The sequence below is a fragment of the Cucurbita pepo genome, chromosome 6 (assembly GCF_057944985.1).
Source record: "Cucurbita pepo subsp. pepo isolate OVF chromosome 6, ASM5794498v1, whole genome shotgun sequence".
Lineage (NCBI taxonomy): Eukaryota > Viridiplantae > Streptophyta > Magnoliopsida > Cucurbitales > Cucurbitaceae > Cucurbita > Cucurbita pepo.
Window position 1 is genome coordinate 1,109,442 of NC_141803.1, and position 13,805 is coordinate 1,123,246.

At 39.6% G+C, this 13,805-nt stretch overlaps 3 protein-coding genes across 10 annotated transcripts; all 3 read right to left on the reverse strand.

The window, feature by feature from the left end:
- Positions 1-585: 585 nt before the first annotated feature.
- LOC111797191 (protein MRG1) lies at positions 586-6,342 on the reverse strand. 8 transcript variants are annotated; one of them, XM_087124692.1, is made up of 10 exons: positions 5,992-6,342; positions 5,243-5,296; positions 5,102-5,115; positions 2,943-3,076; positions 1,820-1,878; positions 1,544-1,642; positions 1,365-1,444; positions 1,134-1,303; positions 943-1,027; positions 586-858 (listed from the first exon to the last, which is right to left on the reverse strand). In XM_087124692.1, the coding sequence occupies exons 1-10, from the start codon at positions 6,160-6,162 to the stop codon at positions 768-770; spliced, it is 957 nt and encodes a 318-aa protein (XP_086980818.1). In that variant the 5' UTR covers positions 6,163-6,342; the 3' UTR covers positions 586-767. The 8 variants fall into 8 exon arrangements, with proteins under 8 accessions (XP_086980818.1, XP_086980817.1, XP_086980819.1 ...); XM_087124691.1 differs by having other exon boundaries at positions 1,544-1,648; positions 5,992-6,340; XM_087124693.1 differs by having other exon boundaries at positions 1,820-1,857; positions 5,992-6,339.
- A 1,063-nt stretch (positions 6,343-7,405) lies between these two features.
- Positions 7,406-8,412, reverse strand: LOC111797739 (F-box protein GID2-like). Its single transcript, XM_023680855.2, has one exon. The coding sequence runs from the start codon at positions 8,148-8,150 to the stop codon at positions 7,617-7,619; it is 534 nt and encodes a 177-aa protein (XP_023536623.2). The 5' UTR covers positions 8,151-8,412; the 3' UTR covers positions 7,406-7,616.
- Positions 8,413-12,865: 4,453 nt separating this feature from the next.
- On the reverse strand, positions 12,866-13,759 carry LOC111797032 (MFP1 attachment factor 1). The gene has a single exon (XM_023679894.2). The coding sequence runs from the start codon at positions 13,569-13,571 to the stop codon at positions 13,113-13,115; it is 459 nt and encodes a 152-aa protein (XP_023535662.1). The 5' UTR covers positions 13,572-13,759; the 3' UTR covers positions 12,866-13,112.
- Between the last annotated feature and the right edge of the window lie 46 nt (positions 13,760-13,805).

Consider the following 13,805-nt stretch of genomic DNA (forward strand, 5'->3'; position numbering starts at 1 on the left):
AGCAGAAGCAGAGGCAGAGGCAGAGGCAGAAGCAGCAGAAGCTAGAGGTAATTCAAAAGGCCCCACTTCTGAGTGAAAGAATCCAATGGCCCGCTGCTTCTGCTTCTCTTCCTGTAATGCATATGAGCTGCGATTGTCCCAACTGCAACGTAATTCCAAAAATAATGAACATTTGCGTAACCACAAAAATAATAGAAAGTAAAACTGCCCCTTTCTGCAAAAGATTTGAGCCCCATTCATGTCGCCGCAGCAGATAGAGTACGGTCTATGTGGTCCGGTGAAAAGTGGATTGTCGTTTCATTCACGGGTTTTTCTTATTCTTCCTTCTTTTATATTCATTTTTTGAAAATAATTGCTCCCTAACATTCCAAACTGCAAACGGACGAGGATAAAGGGTTGGAAAATGCCTGCCCCCTGCTCTGCTCCACGGCCATGTAATTGGAAACTAGTGTCCATCCGGATGGGACTGCGCTGGAGGCAAGAGTTCAAATTAGTAATATGTGGAGAATTTTTAGATCAAATCAACAAGACAAGCTCTCATGTCGGCTTTTAAAATACAATGCACACACTAAAGCAAAAAAGGAGTTGGGAAAAGAAGTTATAAGTGCTGGAATTTGATATAGTGCTCTTCAGAAACGCAGTGATGAGAACATTAACCGGTTCGCAATGAAGTTTAGACGACATAGAAATATATACAATGATATGAAAAGCCGCCACAACGGGGTAAGGCTTGAATAGCTAATTTGATCTAAAGATGATTGCATGTTTTAGTCATCGGCATTGTTGGTGCTTGTTTCCATATTCTCAGGCACATGGTACGATGACAAGAAAAATGTGTTCTGATTCTTCCTTAAAAACCTGCAACAAACATACACATCAAAACAAGACGGAAACCCACAATAATGTCTCAAAGCACACAGTAGTGAGGAGAGGAATAAATACTTGAGCAAGTCAACGAACTTCTGCTGCAGTTCCGTCAAAGTCTCCTCTTCAATATTGGCTTGAGACAACAACTCAGGCAACCTAACTGCGATTCATGAAAACGCCCGCATAGCATCTTCAATTATGACCTTTAACCACACATATTATGCACACTAGTGTATGCAAATAAGAACCAGGGTAATCAGTATTACCGAATAGACGTAGAAGGTGTTCGGCGCCATATATGGAAGAAGGGGAGACATCATGAACGATCAACTCTTCATATTGTTGGCGCTCGCTTTTGTATAGAAGCATCGCGGGTAGTGCTTTATCAAAGTAACAAATCAGCCCCTTCACTATTTCTCCAACGGATTCATCTTTCCTGTAATCGTATAGCATTATTAAGACGATGAAGAACAGGGTGTAACAAACAACATACTTACGTTCCATCCTTCTTCAGCCTGTATTCAAGATATTTCTTCATGATATCTTCTACATTAGGCGTACGAGGGAGCTTTACCAACTGCACAGCAAAATATAATTAACAAACCCCAAATTACAAGATCATTAGATTCTGTGAAAGTAATAATGGTCATGACGAAAGCAAGGCAGATATCACTACCTTCCCAAGATGCGTTACAAACTCACTGTCATCAACTAGTTGCTTCTTTAGTTTAAGTGGAATCTGTATGCTCACAAGCTTTTCAACGTTCACGGCATTCTTTTCCTACCAGTAAACAAACGAGATGCTAAGTTCTTTTTACAAGAAACAATAACTAGAAAAAGGCTGATGAAATAAAAAGCATGAAAGAAATAATTCAAGGGTGGGGGAAGAGGGGAAAGGAGAGTGCGCTCAGTAACTTTAAAGGGCCACTAGCAACATTTAACTTTGGCATACCTTACTAGCATCATTCTTTCGCTTCCTCCCTTTTACCACTGCACATAGATATATAATTGCTTGAACAGATTAAACCAAGAACAAGATTAATTATTTCTCGGGAAACATAATGCTTCATGTCAATCTTCAAACTAGTTGGCAGACGTTTCTCAAATAAACTGAAAAATATAAGCATCGCCTACGCTCCAATATTGTAGAGTTCAATTTGTCGGGATTTTTGCTGATGCTTGTAGAATGTAGAAATGGTTATAAGAGCGACAAGATCAGACAATTCTTTTATCTAAATTCTAAAGTTCTCACATTCTCTTAATGTAAGGAACCTGGACACAACTAACTACAATATGTCCATGAACACTCTACAGTAAAAGATACAGAACTAGAAATCTAGAAGAGCCCTAATATTAGGATTTATAGATTGAACCTAGAAATGGTCCTTTTCCAGTTAAGATCCTAAATGCTAAACCCTTACTGTATAAATGTCCTTTCCAGTCACATCACAATCATCATAGTTATTGCTTCATCTTGGTTGGACTAATACCTTGAACTAACCACGCAATATAAATGCCAAGATATCATCAGACATTAGGTTGTCATCTTCCAGAACACTCCCAACTTAACATTTATTTTGGTTCAATAATCTTCGCATGCATAAACTAGCACTCCATGTTTAAATTAATAATTTTACTATTTCTATCTGCAAATTCTTTTACAAGTTCTGATGTTCTCTCTCCCCCTTCCTCTCTGTATGAGAAACAAACCTTCTATTGATTTAGAAAAAAATTAAGAGCAAAAGTACAATTAGAGACGTCACTAGAGTAGGGGTCACTATGAAGAGCAGAGAAACTTCCCACAGTTCTTTTTATTTAAAAATCCAAGTGACCAGGCTTTGTTCCCTTCTAACCATATACAATACACTGCATAAAGCATTTGTGTTCTGCTGAGATGAAGAGCCAACCACCCAGGATAATGGGAGAGGTTGAATAAATTTCCAAAATTTCCATTTCCATCTCTATCGGTGCACTGTTTTTAGTTCCAATATCCTAAATTTGAAGGCTAAACTACACTTAAGTTTAAATAATACGCAGCAATGCATATGTTATTAATTAAACAAACCAACAATTACCATTCTTGGGTTTAATCTGGGATGCTCGAGCTGCCTTTTTGTCAGTCCCTCGCTTCTCATTGAGTTCCAGCTGTTTCTGCACATTCTCTTCAGTAAACTTCAGTAATCGATCAAGTCCTACCCACTCATCCCAACTGTTCCATAAAATAAATGAGGAAATAAAAGATCTATAGTCAAGTAGTAAAGTAAATGCATGCACAGAAAACATTTTAATATACCACTCGTCCCAACTGTTACATAAAAATAAACGAGGAAATAAAAGATCTATAGTCCGAGTAATAAAGTAAAGGCATGCACAGAACAAGGACGCCCAACATTTCCATAAACTTATACCTAAAGTACTTACCCGTCTTCCTGGCAGAAGGAAATATAATTGATGAGTAAAGATAACAAAGATTCAAATAAAAGATTGCAGAACAAACGAATATTGGAGTAACACCATAGACAAAGAGGTTGAAAATAAGGAAATCTCTTTTCTCCTCTTGTTTGGGTTGTGAATGTCTTTTGAAGGCTTCTCATCGGACGTCTTCAAGTAGTGTCCTCAAAGGTATCCAAGCAAGTGGTAGCGAATCATTCTTAATCATCTCCAAGATGCAGATTGATACTTGTCTTGGGTGCTTAGATGAACAGGAGATTGGTAGTATATCCTAGGAGTTTGAAAGATTTTGGTAGGAAGTGGGAAAATTAGCTTGTGGAAGATTACTTAAGTAGGCACTAGCATTGACGTGGAGGAAATCTTTTATAAGCGGAAAGAATGGCGTGCTTTCTGAAAGTGCCTCAGTGCCCGTATGCACTGAGGCAGTAACCTTATCTCTCGAGATCAATGATTAGAAAGATCCCTAGAAGACTGAAGAAGCACTAGAATGCTATTTCCTTTGAAGGTGGGGAACATCTATCATCTAACCTTTTTTGTCTTATATGCTCATAATATATGTTGTCTCTTCTCCAAATACCAAATAAAGTGGCCAATATTCTTGAATACAAAGGAGAAACTTTCTCCGAGTTGGAGAAGGTAATAATTCTGTTAGCCACTTGGGAGGGTGGAAGAAAGTCTATTTCACAAAGAAGATGGTGGCCTGCACATCACAACCTTAAAGGCAGTATCTCAAGCAAATAAAATGTGTTTTGATCTCCAAGTACGTTTGGTGATTTATCCATGAAACTGACTCTCAAGGGCATTTTAGTATCTCAATCAAATAGGGGGCGGAAGTGGGGATTATTTACAGCTAATAGTCATAGGTTAAAAGGTACTAGTGCGTAGAAGTTTAGGGTCTATCGTAAAACACTTTGTGACCAGACTCTTTCAATCAGAATAACAAGTGACCTTAATACCAGCTTCTCGGAATGATTCATAGGTGAAAAAGCCATCAAGATTTGGTCATTCCTAGAATCTTCAACGTAGAATGTTCTAAAAATGTCATGCTTGTGTGAATATTGGTGTTGTCCTAATGGAAATTTGAAGATGGCTTTAGCTAGACCCTTCGAATAGAGAGAATTTTCCAATCTGACTTGTTTACCAGTGATGCAAACAGGCCCAGTCAACAAAGAGACGAGCTTGTCTGCCCGTTAGACAAGTCTTAAGGATTTTTTTTTTGCGGGGTTCTCTCGAAGCTTATACAGATTCCTGTTATGCCTAAGTTTTTTGTTTTGGGTGAGTTTTTTTCTTTAAATAATTGAAAGTTCTGATGCCTTTTTCACCTTCAAGTATTTATTTTTTCAAGGTCCAAACATAAACAAAATCAACAATTATGCAGAATCGTTTGCTCATCTGCATTCACAAACTTTATGATATCCCTGCAAGCAACATTGACTCCCTCCAGTCTACCTCTAAAGTAGAACCAACAAACCAAAAGCCTGAAGTAGATTTAGTGGGATGCCTAGCAACAAAAGCAAGAAAACACATAAAGAACAAGAAATTTATATGCTGAAAAGGAGATAATCTAAAATATCAACGCAGTTTCCATGTATAAAAAAACCCAACAGGTATTTAAGCAGTAGATTAGGAGGGCCAGGAGTGAGCGAGAAGAGGAGAGTGGTCACTCGACAACATATATCGAGAAAACAACAGGCCTAGAACAAATATTCTGTCCCATAAACCATCAGATTAGATATGGGAACTGTCTCGGTCATTGATTAAATCAAAAGGAGGACTCACTCACGTTTTGCTCCATCCCTGCAAAACAAAGAACATGGTCTCAAGATCCCCCTTCATGCACAATACCCCTTCCCAGAAGAGAGACAAGACACACACACACACACACACACACACACTCAAAGGCACACAAGCATATTCTACTTACAAGGTAATGAACATAACATCTCCATTCTTTCAACTGATATTCTGTTTTCAGCACCTATCAAAAAAACAGACACCTAAAAGTAAGAAGACAAATAAGCTATAGATTCTATAAGTTTCACAGTAATAACCAATTTATTTAATGTGCCTAGAAAGGCTTCATAACATCCCAATCAAAAATAGGATCATAAAACGGGCCCCCAATGAAAATCATCTGAATACAATCCTTCGGACGTTACGATCAAGTATTCAATGAACAATGTGGGGGGAGGGGGTCCATAGAAAGCATTCAAGCCAGGATTGGATGGTTGAATTTAGAGTATGCTAGCCTGGCAGGGCTAGGAATGAAATTCAAGATGAGGATTAGTTCATCACAATTGATGCATACTACATATTATAAAAAAAGATTGAAGTAGTGTTGCAAACTCGATGTTCTAGACCACCAAAATACAAATGTCAGAACTTGCAAAGATTCATTCTTGAAACAAAATTGAGGGTTGATTATTACAAAAAAAATGTGAATTAAGTGGTTCGAAATCAAATCTTGCTAATTTCTTTTCGTTTAGCTGGCAACTCAAAATGCGTCCTCACATTGTGATCATCCCTTTGTTGTTCAACAGGGGTTTGAAGTAAGTAAAAATCAGCCTAAATTAGAGAAGCACGTTTCAGCCAGCAAGCAAAAAAACAAAAACAAAAAAGAAAAAAAAAAAAATTACACTACAACTCCAGAAGGGGGGTGAAAAGAGATGGAACCTTAGCTTCATATATGAGAAAGCTATGAAAAGCGAGGACCTTCTCTCCTTCGGAGAAAGGACAGGGATGGGAAGGCGGGCTGTGGACTCCATTTTCGTCGTCGTCTTCAGAGTCATTCTTGGATGTAGTGTCGGCGGAATCGGAAGCAACCCGACTATCAGGGCTTCCCATTTGGATAGCTACTTTGTTGAATGGTTAGTTGAGAATCGAGTTGGGTTCCAGTTAAGGACGAGAAGAAGAAGCAAGGAGGACTCCTACAACTACTGCTTGCTGGGGTTTCCTCCCTTTTGGAATGGAATGGAACGCTGGGGGGTTTTTAATCGCACTAATTGGGCTTTTCCCCGTCTTCCTACGTACTATATCCACTATCTTAGCCTCCCAAGCTCTTATTATGCACACCTTTTTATTATATTCAAAAATAAATTAATTAAAATTGCTAAATGAAATGAATAGCTAATTTAAAAATTTTCCAATTGGACAGTCTCTATTCTATTCTATTCAAATACAGAACATTGTACAACTATACATGAAATTGGTTTTAAGACCACCTCGGACATACCTGGTTGTCGCAAGATGAGTGGTACTAGAATATATATGGGCGTGGGCCGAAACGAAATTGAACACCAGCGTCATCTGGGCCAGAGGAAGTATCTACAGCCCAAACATTCCCATTTGATTCCCAATGCTGCCTTATCCAATATGTTATACTATTAGTCTCATACGTTCAAGAAAACGGAAAGTAACGTCCTCACAGACCATGAGGCTTAGCCAATGATCAACAAAACTACCCTTACGTGTAATTAAACTTCCACCAAGCTATCGAGTCAGTTCACTGATCTCAACATCTCCCCTACAAACGCGCTGCATAAATGATTCATACTTCTATTGTATTCTTCAATTCAATACTAATTTTAACATTAGAACGGTAGCTTGGATATTATACCTTCTAGCATACCCGACCCGGAATAATAATAATAATAATAATATCGATAATATGTAGATTCCATGGAAAAGGAAGGCAGCGCAAAAGAGGGAAGGCAACTATGAGAAATGAACACATAGGGGCATGGCTGTTGGGTGATGGGTATGGGTATTGTGAGATCTCATTGTATTCTCTTATTTTTCCAAAAGGCAACTCAGCTCTTTGTCTTATGCTATTTGTCTGGGGGCGAATGGGGCATTGGCAATCGCTTGTCCCACAGCCCAACGCAAACCTGGGAAGGCAAGGCCACGCCCCTAATTTTACACCTGTCATCTCTTCTCTTTCCCCCCTTCATCATTTTCTTGATCAATCACAGCTATTCCATTTATGGGCCATCTTCTTCCCATCTCATCTGCATCACAGACTCATCCGGACTTTCCATTTCTTTTTTTCATTTCTTCTTCATACATATAAATAAACCAGAGACAGAAGTTGGAAACTAATGTTATCTTATCTTATATCATAGAGTACACACATGAACATGATACACATCTAATTAACCCACAAAAAGAAAAAAGAAATCAATCAAACAAACAAACCCCAGATCAAATCCAGAACAGATTGAATTGAAAGGGAAAATTCAATCGGGAAACTTGAAAAAGGAAAATGGTTAAATGGGGACTGAACATGGATGGAGCTCCCTTCATCTGCCTCTGCTGCTGAAATTCATCTTTTCGTAGTATCGAATTGAGAGAAGCGAGAGTGAGAGATGGACCTCATCCTTCCCCCACCGGGCTGGCGGCTTCGACCCAATCATCGCCGGGAACGGAGACCACGGCGACGAGGAGGAAGCGGACGAAGATGTGGAGGAGGAGGAGGACTGGGGCTTGGTAAGAGGCCAGATGAAGAGCGAGTGAAGGCGGCGGAAGCCACCGAGGGCCAGAACTACAGATCGGAGTTGTTGATTGCCACAGCCGGTGTTAGCCCAGTGCCTAGTGCAGATCAGCTCCCAAAGCCGTTCATCTTCAGCGGTTTTGTGCCATTGCTTGCTCACACAGGCCGCCATGGCCAGAGTCGTGGCATCCACATGCTTAAAAACCTCAAACAGCAAATTATCATCCAAATTCATAAATCCAGTCTTGTCGGAGACGCCTCCTCCATCACAGTCATGGGAAACCGCCCTGGGTTTCTTCTCCGTCTTCCGATCCCCTTTCCCCTCCGGAACAACTCGCTTCATCTCCAAATACCAGAGAAATCGAAAACCCTCTTAGCCCTTTACAAGTAACGAAAAGAAACCGTGAAGAAGAAAAGGGATTGAGGAAGAAGGAGTTAAAGCATAAGGTTTGAAGGGTTAGGAAGAGGACAAGATGAGAATTGAATGCACCTGGATGCGGATGTCTTTTCCCCAATTTCACCAACTCTCTCTTCGCCTTCTGTCTCCTTCTCATTATCACCATTTTCATGTTTGTTTTCACGGATACCTAACTCCTCAACCCCGATATACCACGCTTCCTATTCCTACTATTCCTACTATTCCTATTCCTATTCCTACTATTCCTATTCCTATCCCTATTCCTATTCCTTAACCCTCCCCCCCTGTTTGGATACACCTCCACCCAGCCCTTCTCTTTTACTTTTCTTCTAAATATTCATTACATTATTCAAAATTGTAATACTAATCTAGTACAAAACATTAATGAGTTTAATGGATCATGTAGATTTGAGTTGACTTTGGTACAACATTACAAATTGGTTGTTCAACTATATTTTAAGGCCACGAAATGAAATATAAAAATGCAAATAAAGGTAAAGGTAAAATGGTTGGGAGTTGGGATTAAAGTAGCTTTCTATTGCTTTTAATTACCGCTACACATTCATACTTCTATCCTGATTTTTGGTTTTTTTTTTTTTGCCTCAAAACATGCATTTTTATACCAATACTTTCTCTAAAGAAATTAAACAAAATCAATTCTTATCCTTTTATTTATTTTTTCTTCTCGAATGATTACTTTATTTAACAAATATTTATAATAATTAAGCCTCACTCTTAATATTGATTTGGTTTTGTTCTTCTACTATAATGTGGGAAAATCCTCTTCGTTTAAAAACTCCCAATTACAATAAAATAAAAAGGACGGCTGTTACATTGTCACACAGCTAATAGATGTTTATTTTGGTTGGAGGAGACCCGTTGGTGTGGTCAAGGAGCCATAGAATTGAGATGATCTAAATGAAAACGATGGACTTCATTGTCTATCTAAATGGCGTTTGAAAGGAACGTGCATTACGTATCATTCACTAATCACCATACACGCATATCTATGTATATCTATATATATAGATATATGTGTAGGGGAATGAAAAATACTGAATATCTCCATCTCCGACTCTCCAACAACCCACTTCACAACACACAAAATCAACGATCAGGAATTCCGGGAGAGTGGGCGGTGCAATCTGAATCCGTGACCCACAGGACAAATCCAAGAATGGGGTTTCACATTTTTTCGCTACTAATGTGAACTCAAAGTTGGTGGCCACCGTGGCAACCGCCGGATGCGGCGGCAAGGGCCGCTGTGTTTTTCCACCATTCGGTCAATAAGGCAACCCGATCACGAGCGTTGCCAAAATCTCCTTTCCCCCATTTGGGTTATAATAAATTATACATGGTGGCACTCATTGAAATTTCTTTTACAGGTTTAATTAGAACAAAAGTCACGAAAATTATGGCCTAAGATTTGAAGACATTGAAGTATGAGGTATTGATTTATGGGGGGTTTGTCTCTTTAAATCTATATTATCAAGTTATTAACTTGGATAAGAGTAATTAGTGGAAGAAAGCTACTGTGTCCGGAAAGTAAGCTTTTTTGAGTTTCTTGTGTCTGCAAAAAGCAGAGCGTCGTGGTGGGGACGACGGTGAGGTAAAGGTAGTTGTCAAATCGACCAACCTCAATTGGAAGACATTAGCATCTCAAATTTAGGTCAAAAGTTTCATTTGAAGGAAAAGAAGTTCCATATTCTAAGCACAAAAAGGAGAGAGCTTTGAAACCACCCACCAATCACATCCAACCAGGTTGCCTCAGTATCCACTGGGTTACCAAAGTCAAAACTTGGCGTGGGGGTTGCACTGCAAATTTGTCCATTCCAAATCAAGAAAATTGCTTCAATTTCGTTCCACATTTGAACGCAAGGCGTATCGTTTAATTTAACAAAAGTCAAACTCCCAACAGCAAGAAAGGAAAAAGGGAAAACGCCGTAATACCCATTCCCCCAATCGATGAACATTACCGATCTTGTCACGAGTATTTGAAAGCCTTAAATATTGGAAGGCAGCAGTGTCAAATAATCTCACGTTAACCGTCCAAATTCTTCCCAATTCAAAACCAACTCGCCCTTTACCTTATACACACACACACATATATATATCCCGAATTCGCTTACTGAGACTCACAAACTTAGCAACTCTACGAGACATCAATGGCAATGGAAATGAGCGCCACAGCATCAGGCAAACGTCTCTGTTTTGTTGTGGGTGTTCTGTTAATGGTGGCGTCAGCCCATTTCCTAACGGTTGAGGGCAGAACCTTGAGATCAGTTTCAGAGAAGTTAGCTGATGGGAAGGAGAAAATGGGAGGTGTGGAGGCAATTGGAGTGGCAGCTTTTAGGGACCAAGTTAATTCATTAAGTAGCAGTAGTCACAGTGAATTTAGGAGCTTGAGTTTCGTGTTGGCGTCTGGGCCTAGTAAAAAAGGTCCCGGGCACTGACCGTTTTTGCCTTTTCTTCTTCTTCTTGTTCTTCATTGTTTTGTACAATTATACACAAAATTGAAACTTTTATACCAGTTTTAGCGAGGGAGATCTTGTTTTTGCATTTATTCGTATCACAGAGTTGGGGTCATGAATAACGTAAGTTTCAATTATTTTGTTTTCTTGTACCAAAAACATAGATCACGATCACGATTCCAATCGCATCAGACAAACGGACAAAGCTTTAAATTTGACCATTGGAATTGGACAGCGAAGAGTAGAAGAAATGGAGGAAGATTAGATTAGATTAGGGCTGAAATGGATGGATGCGGCGCCCTCCTGGATGGAGGCCTAAAAAGAAGATCCTTGCTTTGCTTCAACATGGAAACAAAGTGGAAATCGAGATTTTGTTTGACCACTTTTTATTGGTTTTGTTTATATTTGTATTTGGGTTTAGTTAATTAATATTGGAATTGGAATCCCGTGTTTTGTGTGTTAGTGTTTGATGACTTCAGATTAAAAGCATCACTTCTTTTGTTAGTTTCGTATGTGCTTACATGAGCATTTGATTTGAATAAGATTCCTTCTTCTTTGTAGTTTTCTCAAGCTAAGCAGCCTTTCCTTGCAATCACAGCAGCGTTTCCAAAATGGTTTCAGCACACAACTTTACCCATGGATTGGATTCAATCCATGAATGTTTTGCCTTTACCTTCTATTTCAAATGCCCAAGATAGGGGAATGGAGGCATGTTCTTGAATGCTTTTCGAGATTTGTATAGGAAATATGAGCACCACGCAGACAAGGCGAGACAGTGAACCGGTGCTTACAATTCTGGAAGCACAGTCGCCTACAACCGTGGTGATCAAATTCGTTGACGAACACTCATCTCTATATGCCAGACGGGTCACACAGAAACATCCATAAATCTACGAGTGGTCGAGGTGATTCTATTTGGGTACCTACACCAGAGGCAGAGCATGTACTCCCTGATTCTGGAGAAGCTCATTCAGTCTCAAAATACATCCTGTTCATATACATAAACCATGAGAAAATTCATTCAACAAGCATTAACATGTACCGAAGCCAAACATATTCACTGCCCCATATCAATCTCAAACCCAGTTCATTTGGTATAAGTTACCCATCCAGCCTATTTCGTTTAGCTAGAGAAAGGAAGTAAATGAATGGTAAAAATGAATATGAATGGTACTATACCGTAGATGGTTGGTAAACTTGTAGTGTAAGACAATGACATTTGAGAAATCTGGTGGAAAAATGCAGTACAAGCTAAAAAAACTGATGCCACAGTGCACATCAAGAACTTGCCTTTTGGATTCAGAACTCAATTGATACAGATATAAGTCTTCCAGTAGATCACCATACAGCACAATACAAATCTAAAGAACTACAGAAACATAAAATGAAAACTAGCAATGCATGATACCACATCAAGAGGAAGCATAGGCAAACAAATAGACACATCTGTATTTGATTAATTGAACGAATAAATCAAACACTTCCCCAAGAATACTCGTCTACACCCGCTTGAAGTAAGCTAATCTACAAAATCTAGTGAAGCATTACTGAACACAAGCACTACAGCACAGGGAACAATTCGCGGTCAACAAATTTAGAACATCAAAGGAATGCCCATGGTATTAAGATAACAAATGAGAAATAGTTTAGACATGGGATTATGAGACAAAAAAAAAAAAAAAAAAAAAAATGGCAATAGAACCTTGCACAAACAGCTCAAATCGCGCAATCCCAAAGATGCATTTTTCACCAGGGGTTTGACAAAGGGTTGCTGCAAGGAGCTTTAATCAATACGCAGGTTCAAAATCCATAACCAACTAAACATGAAGATCAGACAACTTGCATTCTTCCACCATGAACTACGAGGTTCAGGCATCAATGTAGTGACTTTAAATATATCACAATAGGAACAAAGGGTTGCAGCTATTTTCCAAGGGCACCTAGAAACAAAAGCCATTTAAATCTCTCTAATTTCTTACAATGCCTCGCAGCGGATTGTAATGTCAATGTACTACAACTAGAGCCCTATTTATAGAATCATAGTTGAGCACAATACAACCAGAGCAGGAGCAATGAAACAAAATACTATGCAAGGAAATTAAATATCAATGGAGAGGCCGGGATAATGAGTTAGCCACATTCTAATCAAAACATGCTCGGGAACACAGATGATCAAGAACTAGTTTATGCCATGAAACCACAGCTTTAAATTGTAAAAATCATAAAATAAATAGAAAAGCACAACACGAGTCATGATAAAGGGGCGGGGGTCCTAGACTTTGAAATTCAAAGGTTATGTTTCTCATGTAAGTATCAGACATTCATAAGCAATACAAACAGATCTCCGTAAAAGCAACCCTCAAGAAGCAGTCTGAAAACCTAATTCACATTCTACGAGAACAAAACCCTGGAGAAATCAGGATTCTTGAACAGATGGGGTTTCCTCCTTATCGGTGGTGGTCGATACAACAGGAGCAGACGACCCGTTTTCAGCTGTAGAATCGGACGCAGCTCTGGCCTTGACAGTATCGAGAGTGCGCTTGCTGATCTCCCTAGAATAAAGCTGAAGGATCTCGATCCCGTCGTCGTCGGCGCTGGCTTTAGCAGCGGCGAAAGAATAAGCTTCCTCCTCTATAAGACGCGCTGCATCGGTGGCCTCTTCATGGGGTACAGTGCCATAGCGCTTGGAGAGAACAGAGGGGTTGGAGAGCGTCTCGATGAGGCGTTTGATGACAGCGTCACGAGTGCGCTGCGAAGGCGGCCAAATACTGAAGGAGGTGCTAAAAGACTTGGATGATTTGGGGGACTCCTTAGCCTGATCTCCTGGGGAATCCTGTTCGGTGGTCGGCACGGTGGCGATCTCGGGCTCAGACATTATGCGGATGGGAAGAGTAGAACAGGAAAAGCGTAAGAAGGTTCAGATTTGGAATTGGAAAAGGGCAGGTTCACTTAAGAAGAAACCCAAGGGAGGGAAAGGGATATTATTGCGGAACACCGTGAACTAATTATCGCGAATCCGACGGTCGAAATTATTCGCTGCGTTTCGGCCATCGATCGTTTCATTCTTTTTTTTTCTTTTTTCTTTTTTCTTTTAATATTAATAAATATT